Below are 24,355 nucleotides of genomic sequence, written 5' to 3' on the forward strand. Positions count from 1 at the left end.
GAAGCATACTATAAAACTTAGTGGTTGACAAGTATGAAGTCATCCATAACATTGCACAAAAAGTATTATAACACACATTTTGAGCAATGAAATAATTTTATACTTCATTCATAGCCTCTCCCTCCAATTTGATATATTTTATATTACTCTTAATGTTTGTGTTTTCCAGTAATGGTGCAAGAGTAAGAAGAATTGACTTAATATCCAAAGAATTAATGCATGACAGAGATGTGGAAGGGACACTGTGCAAGATACTGCTTCCAGTTGACTGGGATGAACTTCTGCTGTCCCAGAGGATGACAGAACAGAAATCAGAAATTTTCTGGAGTTGTGCTATGATGAGGAAGTAGCTTGCCAAAGTGATCATGATGACAGAAGAATAATATAGATCAGTATGTACTATTTTTATCTCCAGTGAAGCTATCTGCACCAGAAATTTGCTGCTGATGGGAGTTTCTTCATGCTGATAGAAACTACCTGTTCCACATGCAAACAGATCATACCATTAGGATTTATATTACTTGAGAATATAAGGAAAAGAAGCCTGACTTGCAGCATCTCTCTTTCCTTAACGAAGAACTCTGTTATACCATAAGAACTTGCAGAGCAAATGACCTGTCCATCCTAGAACATGACATACAGCAAAGTTTAGATTTCAAATTGCACCAACTCAGAGTAGCCTTCAAAGAGACATACTTTCCTACTTTGGCCAGTTACATTGGCTAGGAATGGAGAAATGAAGCTTTACTACTAAACATACTATTGAAATAAAATACTACCTTTCTGAAAAGAATTGGCAGACTAGTATATACGAAAGAAGATAAATGAAACAACCCAAGAAAATAATATAATTCACTGCAGATGCGTTCATGCTGTCATAGTTTTACAATTTTTGTTACTGGTATTTCACATCATAAAATCAGGGAGTTAAAGAATTAATGCTCCAGTTCTGTGGATTGTCAATATTTCCAGGTAACTGGTTCTTAGAAGAGAACTACGTATCCCAGAAGACTTTTACTGTTTTGTTTCCATTTTCCATTTAGAAGGAAAGATAAAACTGCATCATGAGACTGTCCCTCCTTTTACTGCTCACCTCTGTAATATGTGCTTCCTAGCTGTCATGCCTTCAGTGTCACAGTAAGGCCTTTGGTTTTGAACACTCTCTCTCATTTTATTTGATTTACCAGCTTCATTTCCAATTATATTGTATGATATCGTGTTATCTTGCATTCCACTGTCATACTTAGTAAATTAGTTTTCTCTATTAGCCACTGTTTTTATTTTTAGGCCCATCTCCTTACCTTTTCCCCTTTTTCCCTTCCTCCTCTCCCGTGGTGTAGGTCTGTGGGTCCCTCTGCTCCATTAGTTATGAAACTGGGACAAAGCGGCCCAAAACCATTCACAATTACACTTGCTGAAGTATGCTAATGAATAGCAGTGTACAGTAAACAGCTACTGCATGAAGTATGTACATGCATTACAGATAGGCACTTCATATAAGAGGCAAATACAACTCAATAATCAGACAAATGGTTATATAATCAGGCATATATTTTCAGAGAAAGTGGTACTGACCATAAGAAAAAAGAACAGCTGTATGTGATGGAGAAAAAAGAGTTTGATTATATGACTGCCACATATTTGTGATTTTATTAACAGCCTGTAAAAGTGTTTCTCTAAAAACCTTCCCCAAATCATAGCAGATTTTTGAGCTACTGGCTCTTTGCTTGAAACTACGCTATAAACCCACTTATAAAAGCTGAACAAGTCAAGCTAAGGTACAAAATACCAACATGAAGAAGAACATGTCTGCTTGGAATAGCATCTTTTTCTCCAACAATACAATTGATGAAATAAATATATTACTTCATACAAATTACGTGCCATTCCCATTCTTATACTAATATAAAACATTGAGGCTTGGAAATAAAAAGGCACTAAGGTTTATTTTTAATGAATTTTATAATAAGTATAATATAAAGGCTATATTTTCAAAAATAAAGCAGCATTTAGTATTTTGACAGACCAGTACTAATAATTGTGCTCTGTTTCATTTTCAGATAACATAATGATCCCTTTAAAAACAAAATGCAATTGATTCCTCCTGAACGATCTGAGGAAAAGAGGAATGAATATGAGAAGAAAAAAGTCAGAAAGATGTGCAGAGCCAATCAATGCTTGCAAGGACAAAATGAACATAAGCAGAAAAAGTTACATCTAGGAGAAAGTGTATCTAGAATTTGTATCAAAGCATATTAGTAACACCAACAGAGGGCTCACAGACAAAGTTAGTAGTAAATCAGATGAATGTAATTGAAAGTGAAATGGGATTCGTCCAGCTCTTGCTATGTACACAGCTTACTTAATGTACAATACTATCAGTTAATACATTTTTTGTAGTATCCAAATTCAGGGCACAGGGCAAAATCACTTAAACTAACCTGAAGCCAACTGCATGGAGGTGGTATCAGCATGAATATCTATTACTGGTGAGATGAGCTAAAATTCAACAGACAACATCCAGGAAACACTAGGATTAGGCTACAGCAACTACATTAACGTGATGCATATTTATTTCAGTTCATCTTAAAGAACCTTCATATCCCACACTTCAATTGCATTCCTTCTCCCAAGCAGAGTTTCACAAAGAGCAGAAAGACTCCTAAGAACTTTTTTTGAGAAGAGACAGAATTAAATTGGAAACCACTTTAGGAAAAGCCTGTACTGACACAGATGCCAAGTAATCAAAAATCTCTCCTTCCTTCCACTGTTCCTTAAGTAAATAACAAGACAGGTCTTGACAACGAAATTAAGGTCAGTGTATGAGTCACACAGTGCATCCCATCACATACATAAACTACACATAATTTCTCCGTATCTCTTCTGACAGGGCTATTATTAAATGATTCTAACAACCACCTCCTGAGTAACAATGCAGTAAAAATGTATTTGTATATTTTAGAAAACATTGAGACAGGGGAGTACTCCCCCTTCCTTATTTCAACACATCTGAAAGTTACAAGAATCAGAAAACGTAACAGATGTTTGAAAATTTTCAAGAATCAGAAAGCTAAAATACTAATGAGGAATTCCAGATCTAACATCAGAAAGATGCAGTTCTGAGTTCAAACTGATGGTCAATCACAATTAACAACCCATTAAATATAAAATAACCCATGTTATTTTGCAGAGCAGTCTGTGTGTGCATACACTAGTTTTCTTTTAGAGGAAAAGTATCAAAGAAGCTCCCTTACAAATATGCAACTGGTGTGTTACAATGATTAGTCCTTTGAATCATTTTTAAGCCTCTTCTGATATAGAACAGATCTGTTTTGAGCAAGGTCTGGACAGTAAGACTTCTGGAGGTACCTATGAAAGTATTTTATGATTCTGAGGAAAATAGCTGAACTGCACACAGTGCAGATGCAAGCACCATGGCACTAATGGCACGCTACTCCGGTAGTCCCCTAATATACTTGATATATAAAAATTGTTTTCTGTGTCCAGTAATTGTATTTTACTTGCTTCACATTTCAATTTAATTATTTTAATTCAATAATTAATGTACTTAATATTATTACTCTGGGTACTAAACAGTTTATTGAAGCAGCATAGATCTCTCTGCAGGTCTCTTCTTGCCAAGATGGTAACAACTACTGCTGTCAAAGCTACATTTCCAGCACTTCAGTGGATCAGCTATTTCCAAACCACACTGGTAACTGTTAGTGTACTACCTACATTACACAGGACGAGGAACTAGAAAATTATAGCCATATGTGCAACCTGAAAAAAACATCAATCGTGTTGGAAATTAGCTCTAGGCTTGATATTATCAACCTCTCACAGTGCTTGGTGGTATCTACCATAAAGCAGAATTTATTTCCATTTATCTGCACATTAATTAGCACTTCAGTACACAACTACTCATCTTAAGCCATGTGACAACTTCAAAATCTACTCAGTGCTGTCATCATGATTCTACTGTCTCAGTACAAAAATGTACTTTTCATTTTATCCTTTTCTAATCATAGAAAGGAGAAAAATGGAAAGAACAGTTAACTGAAAAGATTAATATATAAAACACTAAAACAAGATGTACAAGAAAAGAAAGGGGTTTTTTTGTTTCTATTTTCCCAAAACCACAGTGAGCTGAGGAGACTTACTTCTAGATCTAAATATTTCTTGTTAAATTTTATTTCCCAAGAAATTTAAGTTCAGTTTTGTTCCACCCATTCATTCCAAATTATTTTTCACCACTGTTCCAGTTTCATTAAACTTTGATAAGAAAAAGTCTCACTAACTACCAATCTCCTTACCAAGCTTCTTGGAAAAACAGAAATAAAAGGCAATTCATATTTAAAGAAACATTCACAACAGTACCTCAGTGATGTATAAAGTGAAGTACTCAGTGAAGTATAAAGTGAACTGTTTAAACTGACATGCTAGTAACGCAATAAATATACATACAATCTCCAAAACATATAAAACACTTATCACCTCTTATCCAGGTGACAGATAAGGGAGGAAGGCAAGGGTAAGAAAGGAGGTATTTCTGTGATAAATTGTTGAAGATGTAGAGCTTATGGTGAGAATGTGCAAGCAATCTCAGAAAACTCCCTAGAGAAGCTCATTGAAAGTCTTCTTTACTAAGCTCACCACTTTCACAACAGAAATAAAAATTCATATCTTAATCAGACAGAAAAATCCAGGCAGTAATTCCTACCACATCTGTTCCATGCCTTCTTTCAAGCAGAAGTCGGAAGACATTAGCTGTAATCTTGTTATCTTGGACACCTTGTCCAAGGCCACGGTTGTCATCCTGCATAAGTCGACGATCCATGATTACTTCCAATTGGCCTGAAAATACAATGTAAAAATTGTAGTGGTAACAGAAGTATGACAGGTTTCTATTAAAAGTAGAAAAATATTCTGAAGTATAAATTATAAAATCACAATTTCTCTCATTCATATTGGGGATTAATAGTAGATTCAAATTTTTAGGACTGATAATAAGAATACTCTATGATTTTGGCTGTAATCTTCCAAAATTTTAGTGTATAACCCAGTAGAAGGTTTAGTGAAATTTTTAACATAGTTCTCCGCACTGAAATTTCGCATGAAAAACTGTTAACCAGTTCTTGCAACAAATATCAAGAATCACCTCAAGTAGCTGCAGAGAGATCCTTTCTATTGGAACATCAGCTAACGCATTGTAAAATGTTTCATCTAATGCTACACAAAACATTGCACTTCTTTTTTTTTAAATTGTTTTAAAGAAAAAGCAGGTAGGCAATACTAATAGTAAATACCATAATATAAACACTTTTTTCACTTGAGGGAAAAAGGAAAATACCAGATGAAAACTAAGTATAAATATCTGAGTTTATACACTGAACTATAGCACTGCCATTGAGAATACCTCTTTTCTCATGATGCTAAATCATAAATACCCTTATGGAAGATAAGTTTATTTGTATATTTGTAACTCCAGAGGGAATGCAGCTCAGGGTATGTAATTGAGGTTATTATACATCTCCTATCTTCCTAAATACTGGTTCTTCCTTTCCCTCACAAAAATAGCCCAACAAAAGATCAAAAGCAACAGATTTTTTGTACCCAGATCAGAATTTAGATGGAAATTTATGAAAAACCATCATACTTAGAACTGTGAAATAAAGCTAGGATTGTAACTCAATTTAGTAAGTTTTCATAGATTGCAGTATGAATACGGGTTGAAAGACAAATGTAGCATGTCTCTGAAAAAAGCTAGAACCACAATAAGAGAACAAATACATGATAAATTTTCATTAAAGTCTTCAAAGAATGCTTAGGATATTAAGATCTGAAATGATACAAACAAGTTTCCAGCATTCTTTAAGAAGCTAGGAGGTGACAGGTGACAAAATGCAGCTCATAATTTATAAGGTGATTGTGTACATAACATACAGAACATGTACAGAACATAAAAACAAAATAATTAGCACTGCTGAAGTCAGGTAAAAACCATCTCAAAATTGGGTTGAAGAAAAATGATGCTAAGACCTCTGGCTTAAAATGGAATTAGAAGTATTTTGTGAGGCTCCAGGACATAAGTGATTACTGCTACTCCATTAATTACCCATTAGACTGCAGGGAAGGCCATTTCGCAGTGGTAGATGTGATCTAGTTGGAGGTGGTCTTTCTTAGTGCATGCAGGACAGTCAACTAACTAGTGAATTAGAGCAGAACAGGATGCGACTTATATCATGAATGATGTTCAACATCTAACATTAAAAGAAAGATTACACATCCAATCCCACAAATGGAAAGAGAGCCAGAAAAGTAGCAATAAAGACATAGCAAATGCATTTTATGGGTTTTGATCAAATCTCTTAGAAGCTGATACTGAAGACTGATAACTGTTCAGTAAGAAATCCAACTCCACACGACTGTGACTGTCTAACAGTATATGAATTAACTGTTTCATAGTAAGAAACTGCCCCTCTAACACAAGAAGAGGAAAAAAATCAGCTGTTCAGAAAAATTCAAATGGTGAGTTATGCCTTGAGACATACTGTCTGCTACTTAAGGCATCCACTTCAATTGTAATGCTTTTGATTTTTCCTCCAGTACCCTTCAAAAAAATTGTCACAAAACACTGAGCATAGCCAAAGAACTTTCAGCTTCATTTTTGTTCTCTATTAAGGAGTCTCAAATATCCTCAGGAGAAATATGGTGAACACAGTAATTTTATAAAGCATTATTTAATGATAACAAGTGAGATGAATGCATTCATCTTCTTATAGTGGATGCAAAGTAAATATTTTATGTTGCTAACTAGTTCTTGGACCTTAGGTGACATAACAGTTTGCTAAAAACAGTCAGACAATTAAATGATTAATACCACTAAAAAGCATGGAATACATCTTCTGCTCTTTGATTTAACTGGGTTAGGGGAAAAATTTCTTACGTCCTCAACTTGATTAAACCAGTGCTCACAGAAAGACAATTTCTCCCTTATGTTTATCTGTAATACTGCATACAGCACTACCTCAACTCCCTGATTTGAAGACAGAGGACTTTTCTCTGCATCTTGCAGGCTGCATGTAATTTTGTGACGCATAGACTAAGCTAAAGCACAAATATGGGCTCTATTTCAAACAATTGAGCCTCTGAAGATTTTGTCTTCATCACCTGCTTACTTAATGGAAATATATAAAAACTCAGTCACAGCTGGAGAACCTTATTTATTTTCTTCAAATATGAGTAGGTATCCTAATGTAGTGATCTCTGCATGAACTGACTATTTCAGATAACAACGGAAAGATCTTTGCAATATCTATCTCTTACTTACCATTTTTCAAGCTTGCAACACCTAGAGATTGAGCTGAATGAAGTGTCAAACGAAAACCAGAATCTTGGATATAAGTCATTGTAGTCATAGGATAGATATTTGCTTGAAGAGGCAATTTGCTCATCGTCAGTCTGGGCTGGATCTACAGTACATACACAGACTTTGATAACATATATTTTTATCCATTTGAATTTCAAAGACATTCTCAGACATCAATCCCATATGTGCTTTAGAAGAAATGATTGACACCAGCACCAAAGTATCCATTCAACTGTATTATTTAGATTTTTAGAGATTTGTGGCTAGAACTACCTATTTGGAAATGATAACTTCAATGTACTTTCAGATCAAAGAACATTTTTTCAAAACTGAAAGATTCATCAAGGGGATGTTCAAAAAAAAAAAAAAAGAAAAAAAAAAAAGAAAAATCAACTATAGAATGAGAAAAAATATTTTCTCCTGCAGAGAGAGCCAGCAGTGAGTAGATTCAAAATAGCAGAAAAAGCAATTGTTGGTATATAATGGGGACTTACTTAAGCATTGGAGAAATTTCTTTATGGTACATGAAAATGAATAATATTATTACTTTCATTTTTAAATATTCACTATCTCTAGCAAAATGCAGCTCTACACACTAACAGGCAGAACAGCAGGCATGCTTTTAGTATATTCACAGTACCAACTTTTAGAAAGGAAAGGTCAGGAAAAGAAAATACACTTTCTTTCGTCTGTGCTTCGAAGTCCAAGAATAACAGTCATACTATTTCATCAGATGTATTACCAATAGTGTGTATCATTACACTCTGAAAATGCACCATCTACTTATTTCTATCACAGCAGCAAATACTTGTTCTCTAGGTTATTCTCAGTAACTCTACTGGGAAGTGCGCTTATACTTAGTGTAAGACCAAAGGCCCAAATCAAATAGGTGAGGGAGAAAAGGCACACAAGATACCAGAAGAATAGCAGAAAGGCTTATTGTGTGTTGCTGTATTAAACTTCTTGTTTTCTAAAGGATACAGAGGTATTAGTTAATGAACATTGCAATTTGAAAGAAAACAATTGCTACATCATCTCATCTAAACCAATTTTATAGTAGGGATACACTCTAAAAGTCTTTTCTCTTTTAAGTGATAAAGTTGACTGTAACATGAGCATTTGATTAATATGATTCACTCTTTAAAATTAGTTGAAAACTGAGACCTTAGCCTTTTAGAATTAGTAGAGAATAATTACCTGATATCCATTAAGATCAGTATAGAATCTATTTTGACTGTTTATGTCAGATGAAATTCTCATTGCAAGCTCACGATTATATTCTCCTCTGATATCCACAATATTGGAAACCTCAAGTGACTGGCCTTCCAAACCTAAACAAAAAAAGACGCTTGTCAAAAAAACTTAAAATTTTTAAAAGCTATTGCCAGGTATAAGAATTCCAGTGATCACAGAATATGATACAGTTTTCCTCTACTATTTTTACTTTCATATCTAAATAGGCATTTTAAGTCAGGTCAGTTATGTACCATGTCATTCAGAAATGCTTCTAATTCAGTACTCATTAAATAGTCAGTGTGAAACCTTGAACAGAAACAGAACTTGAACAATTAGAATATTCATGATAAGAATCAGTGGAGGTTCTGATAAATCAATAGAAAATACCACGCAACTTTCAATTGTAATAGCTAATATGTTGGAAAAAGAATCGTTCACAGCATCTTGACTGTTTTCTGTTTTAAGCAAAACAAAGAGAATCTTCTGTAAGGAAAGTGAAAGACAGAAACAAACACTGATATGCTGACAATCAGGATGCAAATCTTTGCTAATGGGTAACAGTTGCCCATCTTATTAAAGGGGAAATTAACTATCTGAACATGCAGACAGATGCTCAGTAAGACTTTCCCAGTGTCGTATGCTGAAAGCTGCACACCTCTTCCAAAATCTGACTTTCAAACAGCTTAAGATCACACTTCCTGTAGTTTAACAGAAGTAGGAGCTAAAAAAGGAATGTGCCAAACAGAACAGAAAAATTTCTCTTGACACTCAAGAGATTATACTGTGCTCGCCTGAAAGGTTGTAAACAGAGAATAGTAGAAAGTGACTGATTACTTCAGTCTTTAAGAATTTGAAGATTTAAAACCTTAGCTACTGAATTCTTCATTTTTTTCAACTGCTGACTGTATGTTAATTCATTCATGGGCAACATCAACATGGTTTGGGTTCCTAAGCAGTCAAATCTTATGCAAAAGGGCAAAACATGTTCACAACAAAATTCCTAGGTTCTTAAGCACACAGGTTAGTACAATCTCTTTCTTCCTACCTATATATTTTCCAGTACAGACGGCAATTTTATTTCAGAGTATGTTCCCCAGATAGGTCGTTACTTTAGCAAATTATTAAACACCCTGAAAATTTTCTAGAATAGAATGCTGAATGTGTCTGCGTCTTTCAGTTTTTATGTTCTGTGTGTAAAACATAGTCAGGTTTTTGATTTTGCTGGCTGAGATGAGTATTAAGTCTGTATTTGTTTCCTCATCTTTCTTTCTTAAAACCTGAACTTCACCTTCATTATACCAGCAGCTGTTAAAAAGCTAATATTTATCAATGGTGATTATATCACAGTACTAACTGAAAAGTATTTGGTTTTAGGTAAGTGTATTTTCCCAGGCCTAGTGTGTGCAAGATGGATCCATATGTTCCACTCTTTTTGATTTTAATCATGGCTTTTTCAAATATTTTGCAATAAGACCATTAAACCACGGACAATGAACAAAGACATAAGATTTCAGTTTACAATTTTAAAATGAATATAGCATGAATTACAGTCAGTTCTCCCACATTTCATAATTTGAGCTAGTGTGAAAATACAATTATGGAACATAATAGAATATAAGTAGCCTGATGAAAAAATAACAAAGTTACACCTGATAGCAACCACAGATGCTAATGGAAAGAAAATAAACCATTTAAATTTAAACTTAGAACTTCTGTCAAACTGAATCAGCCAACAGCACCCCTTTCCAAGTAGGTAATTATACTAGGATTACCACGTCTATTTAAAAAAACGAGGGCTTACACACAGGTGCATCTGTATATTTCTGTCCACCTGCTCTTTTACTTTATATATTTACAGAGACTTTAAGATACCTTCCTTAAATGAAGTAATACTACATAAATAGTTTTCCTTACCAAGCCAATAAAACCGATCTCTCTACAACAATGATGTAAAGTCAAAAGGCCATTTCATATGAAGAAATCCACATTAAAAACACATAACAAAAGTAAAGTGAAACTGTATTTAAGAAGTTGTAATCTTTCCTTGTAACAGCTGGAAATATAGTACAGGACATCAATACAATGACTGGACAGGTAATGACATAATTACTGGAAACAGTGTTAGAAATCACAAATTGCCAAAACAACAACAACAAAAAAACCCCGTAACTAATTAGTGCAGTCTAGATGAGAGGAAAACTTAGGCATTAGGAAATGGCTAGCAAGATTTTCATTGACAGCTCATTTCTTGTGAACTGTGAAAGTGTAACAGTTCTAGCAGGTACTAATGTATTAAAGAAAAAGGAATATTATAAAGAAACGTTATTCCAAAACCCCCTCATTCAACACACGAAAGCGATTCATTCAGGTATTTTCTCTCCCCTTTACTACCTTAAACAACCTTTTTATGCAGTTTTCCTTCTTGCTTGACAGTTTAGTTTACTAAAATCCACATATCAAAACAACCTCCTTCAAGCATTTTCAGCAATTCAGTACATTTAGACTAGAGTGTCTTCATCCCTTGACCCTTTTTACATATTGATCATGTAAAATTATCTTGTGTAAACATTTTTCTTCAGAATTTTCAACACATTACAATGTAACATCTTGGACTGTATTCATAAGAGAAGTGATCTAGAGTTTGATCTAGAATTACTTCACTATTAATGTCAGCTAAGTCGCCACTCTTTGTGATTTTAGAGAAGACACTGTACCTATGGCAGTAAGTCTGAACCTATGAAGACAATTAAAGTATTTTTTTAATTTTTAATCATCACTAAAATATATTAAAAATATAATAGAGTTTTTCATTTTTATAACTTATAACTACCTATAGTACTTAGATTGCCCAACAAAGATTAGGAACCCCATCTTGAGAATCTACCCTGTATAGATTATCTGTATTGATAATATCTATAATACTATCTATATATCTTTATAGATAATATAATATAAATAATACTATCTATATACTGAGAGATCTCCAAGAAATCTTTATGTTTAAGCATGTTAGCTTAATGGCTAGGAAAAGGCTCACAAAAGGATCATATTCATTGCACCGTACCCAGTTAAGAATTCAATCGGAATGTTTTTGTAACAGGCCAGAAGTTTTATTCACACACAAGACCAGAGTGTTGAAAAACACAAAAAAAATTCAGTGAGAGAGATTGAGTTTACTGCTCTTACCCTGGACATTATAGAGTCGCACGGTATGTGTCACATGGTGGAAAAAACATACAACTTCTGAGAAAATTCTTCCATGAGCAACTCTTACAGTAGGTGGATCTGTAAAAATATAAGGCTTAAAAAAAAAAAAAAAAAAAAGGCAAAATTATTTAATTATTTTAAAAATTTGCATGAAATGGTGTGCATAATTTAATTATCTCATAGGTTTTTGAGTTTTTTTTGTCTTTTCTTTTATGGTTGTTTTAAATAACATATTGTATCCTAAAAATCTGCAAAAAATTAATCATTGGTGGTCATAAATTCACCAAATTTTATTTATTTAAAATTTTAAGTTGTACTTTTCATTTATTTGGAATTACGACAACCATCATAACAAATCTTAAAGGTATTCTACAATGATTAATGGATACAAGACCTACAAACACAGTACTATACTACTATAAAATGTACTGTACTACTGTAATATCTATGAGCTTAATGATAGCAAAATTATATTTGCTCATCAGCAATCAAATACTACAGTTTCATCATTTATGGGAGATGGATGGTTTAACTGTCTTCTGCTGGACAACAGTTTACTTTATCAGTGGTACACATCCTATATGTTCCTTTGCACTGTCTTACAGACCTGCATGCATATCTTTCTGAAAACAGAAGGGGTAATGCAAGTCAAAAGCACCTGCAGTTGCTCTGATTGGGCAGCTCCCTGGAACTCAGGGTAGAACAGGGAAAAGGTAAGAAAAGTCAAGTTAGAGTGTGTTTCCTCTCTCAAAAACTAGCTAAATGGTTATCAAAAGAGTGCAACTACTTAGTCACATCATATGCCGAGACTCAGCTAAGCACAAGTAGTTTAAAAACAGCTGATTTCAAACTAGACTGTATATGCTATATGCTTTAAAAAAGCACAGAAATATAGGAATGCTTGGGTTGGACAGGACCTTAAAGATCATCCAGTTCCAACCCACCTGATGTGGGCACAGAGTTGCCATCCACTGGATCAGGCTGCCCAAGGTCCCATTCAATCTGCCTTCAACACCTCCTCCAGGGATGGGCCATACACAGTTTCTCTTTACAATCTGTCCCAGTGCTTCATCACCTTCTGACTGAAGAATTTCTTCCTAGTATCCAATCTGAATTTACCATTCTCCCTTGTACTATCACTATGAGACCAGATAAAATCAGATCTGTTTGCACCTTATTTACAGGCCCTTTAAATACTGAAAGACAACAATGTTTCTTTGGATCTATCTTCTTCAGGTAAAAAGTTAAAAATAGGCAAAAGGAAAAAAAAAGTAAAAGACAAAATGAATAAAACGAGAATTAAGCAAAAAAGAAAAAAAGAAAAACCAATATTTGTGAAAGTACCAGACAGAAACAGCATTAAAAACATTGTATTTAAAAAAAAGAAAAAATATATTTGAAAAGTATTTTGATGAATGTCAACAGAAAGCCATTTTCCTTCTACATGCACACTGTTATCAGAAGACAGACAGGGTAATAACTCAAAAGATCATAAGTATCTTGAGGAAGACAATAAAAATCACAAGTACATACATATCCATATACAACATGACCCAGAAGAATAATTACAGGTAGATACAGTGCAACATGCTCCTTTGTATATTCACAGAGAAGATTTCATGAAGTACTGCATAAAAAAGAATGCGGAAGACACTCTCAAAGACTTTCCAGTCACACATTTATCGTTAAAGCTTTAGGAAAAGCAAACAAAAAACAACAACAACAAAAAATAAGTGTTTAACATAAATACTGCCAGAGTTTCAAGAAGCAATTCTGCAGCTATCAACTATAGTAATGCTTCATACAACAATCTTGTAGAGGACTCACAGTTTCTCACACTCTGGTAACATATATTATTTCATGAAGAAAGTGTTCTTTCCCTACGTTCAACTAAAACCAACATTTTATACAGTTATGCAGTACAGAAACCCTTATGAGGAAACAAAGCTATTCAACAATTGATCTGAGAAAATGCTAGGCAAATTCCAAAGTGTCTTAGTCTGTCAGTACAACAGACCAGATGTCATGAAGAATACATTTGCTAGATCAGTAATAAAGGAGGAGTTAAGTATCAAAGGGGTAAGAAAGCCAGGTGAATTAGTATACTATGATAACAAATGTCTGAAGATCAGGCCTTAGCTCAGTGTATGAGCTAGGTTTTGGATTCTCTTGTCTGGATGAAAAACTGACAAGATCAGTCAATGGAAACTGTGTATCTCCTATTCCCTTTGCAGAAGAGATTGATATCTGTGTTTACCTATCACACAAGCAGAAAAGCCCAACTCATATAAGCTGTGACTACTTCCTCCTAAAACATGTGTTTAGATTAAAACATCATAGAGGAAGAGCATTACTGACAGGAAGGTGGAATAACTAAACGTTCCCAAATCCTCCATGGTGATTAGGGCATGAAGATCCTCAGTTTGGCAAAAAGCCAAGAGAACCACCAGAAAACGAGCTTGAGAAGTGTGAGGTCTTCAGGTCAAGCAAATAACCTTACCAATTACTGCAGAGGAGAACACTAATTACATAAGCAGCAGTCTGCTGTATACATTCTGTTAGCAAAGTAATACTTAACTTATGGCCTTATTTCTCTGTTTGAAAGAACATTTCTCAGTAGGGCCTATCCCTCCAGCCCTGCAATTTATCGAAAAACAAAACAGTAAAATGGAGAGATGCTATTTGTAGTAAGTCTGTGAACTTAGTAAAAGTAGATCATTATTTTTTTTTAATTTAAAAAAAAAAATAAACAACTGGAGGAATGTTATACCAACTAACCTGATAGCATAAAACATGATGGCAATACTGACAACTACTATCAAAATACCTTGTTCCAATACCAGTAGAAAGCTCAAGTGAGGGAACTGTCTAGCCTGAAGCTCAGGGGAGACCTTATCAATCTCTATAACTACCTAACAGGAGGTTGTGGTGAAGAAGGGTTCAGACTTTTTTCCCAAGTAACTCGTGGAACCAAAAGTTCTCAAGGATGCTTGCTGCTTTCTGACTGTCGGGGAAATCGGAAACTTGAACAAGTATGGTACTGAGGGAACAAAGAATACTCCTAATGCATACTTATCACTTAGAAAAGCACTAATCCTAGGAAGAGAATCTTAAGAGCCATCTGGAGGCACACTGCATTCAGAACCTGTAAAGACATAGTGACCAGATTTGCCATACTGAAAATACTTCAATAAATTAGGCCTTTAAGCAGGGGAACTTTATGCACTGAATGAACAATTAGTCTAGCAGCACTGTAAATTTCCCTAGTGAGATGCACAAAAGCCTGTGAACATATCGTGACTTTGAAAAACAAAGATATATTTGATCTGAAGATTTCAGATGCAAAAATAGGTCTCTTGCTATTCAGACACTTTCTAAATGAAGGGAACAAACAGCTATAGAACTATTTTCAAAACTCATGTACAGTTTCAAAACTTCATTTCTTAAACAGTTAAAAAGAATAGTTGCCATAATACCCAATTCCCTCAGCTTCCCTGGTATCAGCTTCATTGTCCAAGGCTCAGCAGCCTTCTGTGACAGGTTTTGTTTAGCCATGTTTTCAAAAATGGGATAACAGAACCATGGGTCGATGGACTCAGAAACCATTTTTGAGTACCAATTCTCAACAGAAATATAACAGCTTGCTCGTGGAAGATGAAAAAATGGTGAGATAGAAATTTAAAGGGAGACTATTTAGAATAGTACGTCACCACTCCCAGCGGTATCCTAAACTACCCAGAAAGAACTCTGTGTTGAAGTGCCAATGGGAGACGAATGACTGGATGCTTGCCTGCATGTAAAAGTTTACTTGCTTTCATAGAAGTTGGTATGGAATGTTATAGCTTGAAGGCATAAGATATGGCTAGTAAGACTTCTCTGCTGAAGTAAATTCAAGTACTACTAACCATCTACTACCAACATAAATGTAGCCTATAAATTTCTGGCACAGGACTGGTATAGCACATGACTTTCACTCCAAAAATGTCCAGAGGAAAGCTTCCCAGCGGAGACTCAATCCCTCTTGATACGCTTGAGACTTAAAGCAAGAAGTCAAAACAAAGTCAAGGAAAGTGGCTTCTTAGTAACTTATTGCAATTCACATGGCAGTGCACACAAGTGTTTCAGAAAACAAATAAAATGCTATGAATGCTAAGAACTATTTTAAGAAATACATGGTACAAGAGAGACAACAGAAATTTTAATGCTTCAAAAAAACAAAAAAGCACCATGTAGGGCAGATCTCTAAGTGATATTTGTGATGCTTAAAGGAAATGTTTATCACCAAGGAGAGAAAAAACACTTCAAAGGGAGCTGATACTGGAGTACTGTGAGCATTCTAACTGTCCCTATGCACATTTCATTTCCTGTTATCAGGCATGCAAAAACAGGGAAAGCATCCAGAGACAAGATCCTATGCTTGAGGAATAGGCCTCTACCTGTTTCAGAGGGAAGATCTGAAGAAGGATGCAGAGCAATATTTTAAATGGACAGTCTTTCCATTCATGCAGCAGAACATCCTAATCTGGCTAATACAAATGCGGATACTGTTATCTTTTCCTTGGGCATCAAGACTAAGCAGTTAGATAATGCAGATTCATTTTACCCGACAAGTAAATGCAATAGGTAAGCCTGACAGACATAAAAAGGAATCTGTCATTAAAAAATAGCAATTTTTTAAAAACTAGCAGCAGCAGCTGCTGCTGTAAAAGCTAGAGACTATAATCAGGAAATCAAGTCCAACCAGAGACAAAGCATGGTGAAAAATTCCAGCACTAGAGATCCTGCATGATAAAAATATCTATTATTATAAATTCTGAGAGTATATAAGTATGCAAGGTACATACATATGTGCACAAGCACAGCTGCCCGAGAGAGAATTTCCCAGCTTAGGCATTATCTAAAAAGTCTATTTTATTGAAAAATTATTCTGTAAAGCAAGAAAAAGAACAATTCACATCGATCCCACAAACACTTAGCTCTGACTCTAGGAAAAACCGCTTTGTTCTGTTCCTTACTGATGTTGACCACAGCTTATGAGTAGGTAATCATAAATTGATTTGTGTTACATACATAAAACAAAATACACTGAATAAGTTTAGCCTGTTTATAGAACAGTGATGTTTCACTACAGATCAAACAGATGTACAGAGTTCATCATCTTTCACAAAATCACATAAGAAAAACATTTTCAATTCATAAACAGGATATGTTACTGTATATTTGTTGTGCTGTGTGACAAAAACATCCTCTCCTCCAAATCTTGGTAATACTGTCAGTCAGCAAAAATGTCAGCAGCACTGACATTTAAAAACTTAAGATACAGCCTGTATTTTCCCCATTATCTTTTGCTTCTGCTTTACTTTGCAGAAAATACATATGTGCAAGATGAGCACTGTGTTATCTCTCTACAGCTGCAAGATAAGAAATTGGTTACAATGTTGCAGACAGAGGGTTATGGTCAATGGCTACATGGCCTGGTGGAGGCTGGTAATCTTGGGACCAGCACTTTTTAACATCCTTATCAGTGACACAGACGATAGGATTGACAACACTCTCATCAAGTTTGCTGATGACATTTCACTGCACTACTTGGACATCCACAGATCTAAGACTCCAGATGGGATCCATGTAAGGATGCAAAAAGAGCTGTCACTGCCAAGCCAGTTTAAAAAACATAACAGCAGTCTCAGCTAAGTGGGGAGGTCCCAGAAGACTACAGGTTGCCAAAGTGATGTGCATATACAGGAATGGTAGGAAGGAGAAATAGCGAACAACCAGCTGAACAAAGCCAAACAGCATGAGCTTACGAAAGGCAGGTCCTGCCTGACCAATCTCCTCCCAAGAGAAGATCATCTGCTTCGTGGACGAGGGAAAAGTTGCGGGTCCATGTAGCTTACATGGACCTTAGCAAAGCATTTGATACACAGCTTTCTCCTGGAGAGACTGGATGCAGATGCTCCGTCTGCTGGGTAAAGAACAGGCTGGATGGCCAGGCCCAAAGGGTTGTTGTGAATGGAGCTAAATCTGGCTGGCAGCGTGTCACAAGTGCCATTCCTAAGGACTCAGTATTGGCACCGGCTTTCTTTGATACCTTCATCAACCATCCTGTCATTGCTGGGGAGTGGGTGAATCCCCAGCGAGTTTGCCAATGACACCAAGTTGGGTGGCAGCGTTCACCTGTTTGAGGGTGGAAAGGCTCTACAGAAGGATCTGGACAGGCTGAGGTTAATGAACTGCATCCAGTTTTACGGCACTCTACAAGGCTAACCATTGTGCGCAGCAACTGGCTGTCAAACTTCTCCCGGGTGATAAGGAACAGGACTCAATGAAATGGCCTAAGCTTGCATCATGGAAGGTTTTGACTGGATATCAGGATGAATTTCTTCCCACAAAAAGTGCTTAGGTGCTGCAAGAGGCTGCCCAGAGAAGTGGTGGAGTTGCCATTCTTGGAGGTGTTCAAGAAACATGTGGATCCGGCACTGAGGGACGTGCTTTAGCAGTGGACTTGTGATGTTAGGTGGATAACTGGGTTTGATGATGGCATGGGCCTTGTCCAGCGTCAATGATTTTATGACACTTTTTGCAAATTTTTTTGTAAAATGTTCAAAAAAAAAAAAAGGGAAAGAATCACCTACCCACGATCAAGAAAACTGCTTATACATTATCCTACTGCCACTTCTCATTAGGACTTAGGAAGTGCTAGTTGATACACCTCACACTCAGAATCCTAAACAGATGGCATTTCTTTTAAGAAAGCAAGCGTTAGTTGAAGATGCTTTAGAAACTACAATAAAATCACACTGTTATTCCCAGTAGGATAATTATTGTTATTAAAATTCTAACCAAATGATCCTGCTTGTATATGGATGAAGTGGAATTTTTTAAAGAATCAAGATTTCATTTTTATTCTACAAAAATCTGAACATACCACACTTTACGTTATGTAAAAATGTAGTTCTATGCCACTGATCATGAAAATCCAGTGTGCATGTTTTTTTCTAGCTGTACTTGTATTCATGTAATACATTTCTCTGCTCATGACAGCTTTTAAGCAAAAGACAAAGTAGCACTTAGAATAATACAGTCAAGAGTTTGAAAATACAGCTGATGGAAGATAAAATTTTTTTTAAAAAGTGCTTTTACATATTGTTTGGGTACTTATCAACCAAGATCTATGACATCTGGAATTCAAGATTGAGCCCTGTTGAACAGAACGGATACAAACAATTATGTAAATCAAAACTTCCAAGTGGCAGATCTTAAACAGAATGTTTCTGTAGATGAGACTGCTAAGGAAAAAGGAAATGAGTCTGACCAGTTCTAGACCGATTCGTACATAATACAACAGAATGGTTACCGCTGCATATTTCCTATAAGGGCCAACTCAAATCTAAATTTATTTCATAAATTTAACTTCAACCTCCCCAGAAAAAAATGTGCAGAGGACATATGTTGCGAACTACCAAGCTTCTTACAGTAGTTCATTATTTTTATTATTTATTTTCTGAAATACCCCCATTCCCATTCCAAAAGTGCTACAATGGATTTCTTTTGGTTATGTAAAGCCAGCTTAAAAGCACTGTGATTTCTGAATTTCCAACTAGAAAACCAGTAGGAATGTAGTTAAAATAGTGATAGGCAACTTGGCACCTTAAACAAAACAGATGCTTGGTTTGCTACTCTCTGTGTATATTCATCAGCTGAGACTTTGCATCTTAACTACTGTATTAAGCTACTGCAGAAATCTCATTTAAAAAGTACTACAGTCTGAGCTGGAAGCTTCTCAATCCCCACCAAGAAATCAGGAGAACTGGAAAAGTGCAAATACTGATCAATCAGTATCTCCTATACGTTTCAACGTACAAACTGAAAGTGATCTTACAGACTGAATAGTCACATCCCACTCAATTTCTTGTGAAGTCCAGCATCTTAAACTCTTTAGTGAATCAAATATTTTACAAATTTTTGCACTTTGAAATTAATGCTTTCCTTTTGTTTTTAAATCCAAATTCAAGACTGTAAAGAAGAAAGTCATACCAATAATTTCAATAACTGACATTATTATACACAGTCACACAGATATATCTGTGTTAGCAAAACCTATTTACATTTACAGAAGGCTTCAAATTACTACACGACTAGAATCTCAGTGCAAAAAGAAGTTTACCTTGGCGTCTCCATCTGGTAAGAAGAGGTAAGCTCCACTCTTATCACGATTACTGGTAGTTCCATACCAAGCAAATTCCACCTTCATTTGATGGTTTTTCCCATCCTCTTTTGTATTTATTTTCTAAGGACAGAGAATCATGGTTGAAATAGCTTGGCAGAGTTAAGTTTCCACAAAAAAGAACAAAAATTCTTATAAAGATAGCATACAGTGTTTTGAACTGTAATGCAACATACCTCCAGTAATCCAGATGTTCCAGAAAACCATAGTTTCATGTAAGAATTTTCTAAAATTATATTATCCACAGAATTTTGCATCTCTTTTATCTTGAAAAATCTGTCTGGCTTCTCCTGCACACTATCCCTTCCACTCATATAAATATTATAGTCCGCTAAAATTGCTTCTGAATTTGGAACTTCCAAAACCTGGTAAACTCCAAGCCCCAAAGGTGGTAGATGTGCCAAGAAAGAGATCTATTGTGAACAAAGAGAAAGCCATTATAATAAAGATGAAAATATCAACTTCTTACAGTAAAGATATGCTCAAAATGACTCCTGTTGCTACAAGTAAATAAACATGAAATTATAACTGGTATTCCAAATTAAAATCTCAAATACGTGAAGAATTAACAAACAAAAAGTACCTATTACTGACTTGCTTAATATCAAGATCATTTACACAACGCAATGATTTTGAATATGTGATGCGTAGTTCTGAGTAAATATGCTATTTATCATAGATGTATGTTGCAAATCAACTGAATATGAACCCTACATATAACCAAAAATGCAAGTAAAAATCCAGAAATTTGAATAGGAAATTAAGGCAACTGTCTTATATTTTGTTTCTATTCGTTTAGGAATAGAAAGTCACCAAAACAGAACAGTCACAATCGAAGCAAACCCACTCAAAACAGTTTGTTTAGAGTTTGAATTCCTGATAGCTAATTTTTTTTTTTTCTTTATCCTGTCTCAGAAAACAATTCAGAAAAAAATAACTTAATCATCTTTGATATGTTTCTGCAGTGACAATAGCAACATGAAAGACAAATCATGTTTCAGATAGCCATATGATTTTTATAAGCATGGTATGCAGTCTCTTCTTTATTGATGGCAAAAATGCTGGTAATACTGGTGACTATGTTGAAAAAGCATGTTTTGTAGCTGAGAATTTGTTGTATTAAATAAGGTTACTCTCTGTATCTGTTGTAGATTCCATATAAATAAATAGGAGGTATTACTGTCAGAGTAAGTAGAAGTTCAATAATTTATCAGCTTAACAAAGATTTTAATTTAAAGTTAAAATTTTTTTCCTTAGAATGACAGAATTAATGTCACTACCTACAGAAGGGAGAAATACACAATAACAATACTTAAAGTTCACATTACTACATCTATTTACATTAATGTTTCACTTTATTTTACTGTGGATCTACAGTATCTGTAGATTATATATTTATTTTTTTTTCACTTAAAGCAGCATACCTGATAGGCTTCATGTGATACTGTAGTTGCTCCATCCCAAACAGCACTAATCTGGACAGTAACAGGTTTTCCCAAAGGAGATAATAATTTAACTCTGGGTGAACTCACAATGACCGAAACCACTGAGAACCTCTCTTGTTCAATAGGATTATATATCAAAAGATACCTGAAAAAATAAATTGGTCAAATTATATTTGGCAAAGAAGCCTCCTCCTTCAGGTTTAATACTACTACACATGAATTTTACATACAGAGGTTCAAAACAATGTTAGAACAACAGGAACATATCACAACAAATAAATATGCCAAACAACCAGGAAACAATGGATATTTAACATCAATTCTTGGAAGGTTCCTTCCTTAAAGCTCTTATTTTCCAGATACAAAAACAGTTTTGAAAACACTGTACAATCAAAATAGATGACTTTCACATCTTAACTACTAGATTCTTTATATAAATAGCTGTAAATATTAACATATAGGTTATTTCAAGTGGATTTTTCAGGCTGAGCTGTTACAATCTTAACTACCCTTAAACATGAATATATCTGATTCAAATTTTTCAAGGAAGCTAGTTTATCTTTGGTATAAAAGAAAGTTCATAATTATTTAAATTATAATTTACCAGAATTCTCTATGAAAACTGAGTGCTTATACACTGAATAAGTGCCAAACCCCAAACCTGCCCATGGTTGGAACTAGATGATCTTTAAGGTCCCTTCCAACCTAAGTCACTGCATAATTCTACGAAATCTTGTTAGGTGAGTACTGAACAAATTATTTGTATGTAATCTTAGGCTTACTCTTGCATTTTGGCACACCGCTTAGGTTATTAACCAAAATAATTTAACTTGAAGCTGAAAAGAGCAATTGTAAAGCTTTCTTTTTTTTCCTTATCGTTTCTGATATTGTTAGATACTGAAAAATGAAATGGTACCAGAACATTTGTACCTCACACATTTGTAAAACTATCACTGCATTTCTCATCTTCTCATTAGTAACCTCCAAGAGCATGCAATTTACAATTTTTCCCTGATGTTTCTATCTGTTCATTTCTGTTCATTGTCTGACAATAAAAAAATGTTCTTGCCAAAATTTGTAATTGCTTCTTCAATACATGTGAGAACCAACAACTTTCTTAATGTTTCCACTGTAAAACAAACTTTACTTCTTCATGAAATCTTATCTTTTGTTGGATTCCACAATACTTCCGTCATAATTATGAAATCCTTCCTTCAGAATTTCTGAAGTAAACTCTCCCTATTCTCTCTGCCATTTTATACACAAATTTCTCAGGATTTTCTGAATGGTTTTCTTTCTTTTCTCATATCTTCTCTTCCATCATTCTCTCTCATTCTATCATTCTCTCATATCTTAACTTCAAATTCAATTATCATCTTCAAATTTTAACATCCAAGGAACAAGTTACTTATACATAGCTAAACCCTTTAAACCATTTCCTTCCCCACCTAAGTGAGCTGAGGTGGATCTCTACACAAACACCACAGGAAAGAGAGGTCTGCTGGCAGGTTTGATGTAATTTCAGCAAAGCTGGGCAGGCAGTGGACAGAGAAATACTGAGGTTACACATTGGATATATTGAAATAGCAAGATTTCGGACTGAGAGACAGCAGCAAACCATTAATAGTTAATGAGGAAGCACAAATTTTAACTCCTCATTTTGAGAGAAAGTACTTATAAGTACAATCTTCACCAAAATTTAATCCACAATTAAACTACAGATGTTATACAGGTGCACAAGGAACCTCGTCCACTCTCCTTCCACGCTGTGCTTTCATTTTGATTTATTACAATATTACTCTAATCTTCACAAATGCAGTTCTGCTCCACTGATACTGAAAATCCTTAAGAACAGTGACCTGGCTACCTCTTCCCACTTCGCACTGGCTCCCTCCTTTCATTTGCATCAAAATCTGTCTCTTCTTTTCAATCTCACTGTTCAACAACACCACCCTATTACTTCATAACCAGAGGGAAAGCTCAACTTCAACTTCTCAGTTGTTGAATAAACAAAAATCTGAGGCTATAATAGATTTTTTGGTACTGAGATGCTTGAAATAACCTTGCATAAATAGCTTCCCATATTAAAAAAAAAAAAAAAAAAAAGTAAAAAAAAGTAAAAAAAAAATCTGTTTAACTCCTAAATTGAACTGAATGTACTGAATTACTGAACTACTGAACTATGACTGCTGTCCAAATCAGTTGTTTTCCTTGCATCTAGCCATTGTAAGCTGCCAACTAACACAAAAAGCACACTGGGACAATTTCATGTCGAGGACTCCTAGTAAACGAGACAAGATTTAATATTATTCTAGGTGAGCTTTTGAAGTCCTTAACAACTTCTGCATGACTTTCTGACAGCCTTCCCTAGAACTGGGTAGGCTATTAATACACTCTTGTTTCACTGAAGATTTTAAACTTTAACATAATTTTTTTTATAATGGTTGTGAAATTAAAAGCCATCTAAAACAAAACTATTCTCAAGTTTAAATGTCCTAGAAGTAAGAAGATCAAAAAAGATTTAAAACAAAAAAAACAAAAAACCAAACAAACCCAAAAAGATTAGTGAAAGATTTCTTTTTTAAGTACCTTTCACATACTGTGATGGAAGAGCATAAAAATTGTCAGGAACAATACAAATCTAAGACATGCAGCACCAAAGCTCAGAGTATACCATCATTCTCATCTATCAGAACATAACAGAAATACTTTTTCTATACATGGGAAATCTTGTAAGTAAAATTCTAACCTAAATTTACAATTCATTTTCATTTACAATACTACATGACTGCATTAAATGCAAATTACCCACTATATAAATAGGAGTTTTATGTGAAAACATTCCCAGCAATTTCCCATATATTAACA

The 24,355-nt window shown here is 34.8% G+C and overlaps 1 protein-coding gene across 1 annotated transcript in view; it reads right to left on the reverse strand.

Annotated features, from left to right (window-relative positions):
* MAN2A1 (mannosidase alpha class 2A member 1) overlaps positions 1-24,355 on the reverse strand; it is a 114,814-nt gene that overhangs the window by 17,295 nt on the left and 73,164 nt on the right. The window contains exons 13-19 of the mRNA XM_052700980.1: positions 21,467-21,632; positions 20,219-20,455; positions 19,983-20,105; positions 11,795-11,909; positions 8,570-8,703; positions 7,334-7,475; positions 4,724-4,857 (exon numbers count right to left, since the gene is read on the reverse strand). Coding sequence (XP_052556940.1) covers positions 4,724-4,857; positions 7,334-7,475; positions 8,570-8,703; positions 11,795-11,909; positions 19,983-20,105; positions 20,219-20,455; positions 21,467-21,632 — 1,051 coding nt within the window. The remainder of the gene's footprint in view (positions 1-4,723; positions 4,858-7,333; positions 7,476-8,569; positions 8,704-11,794; positions 11,910-19,982; positions 20,106-20,218; positions 20,456-21,466; positions 21,633-24,355) is intronic.

Source organism: Tympanuchus pallidicinctus, unplaced genomic scaffold (assembly GCF_026119805.1).
Source record: "Tympanuchus pallidicinctus isolate F22 unplaced genomic scaffold, pur_lepc_1.0 scaffold4, whole genome shotgun sequence".
In the NCBI taxonomy this organism is placed as follows: domain Eukaryota; kingdom Metazoa; phylum Chordata; class Aves; order Galliformes; family Phasianidae; genus Tympanuchus; species Tympanuchus pallidicinctus.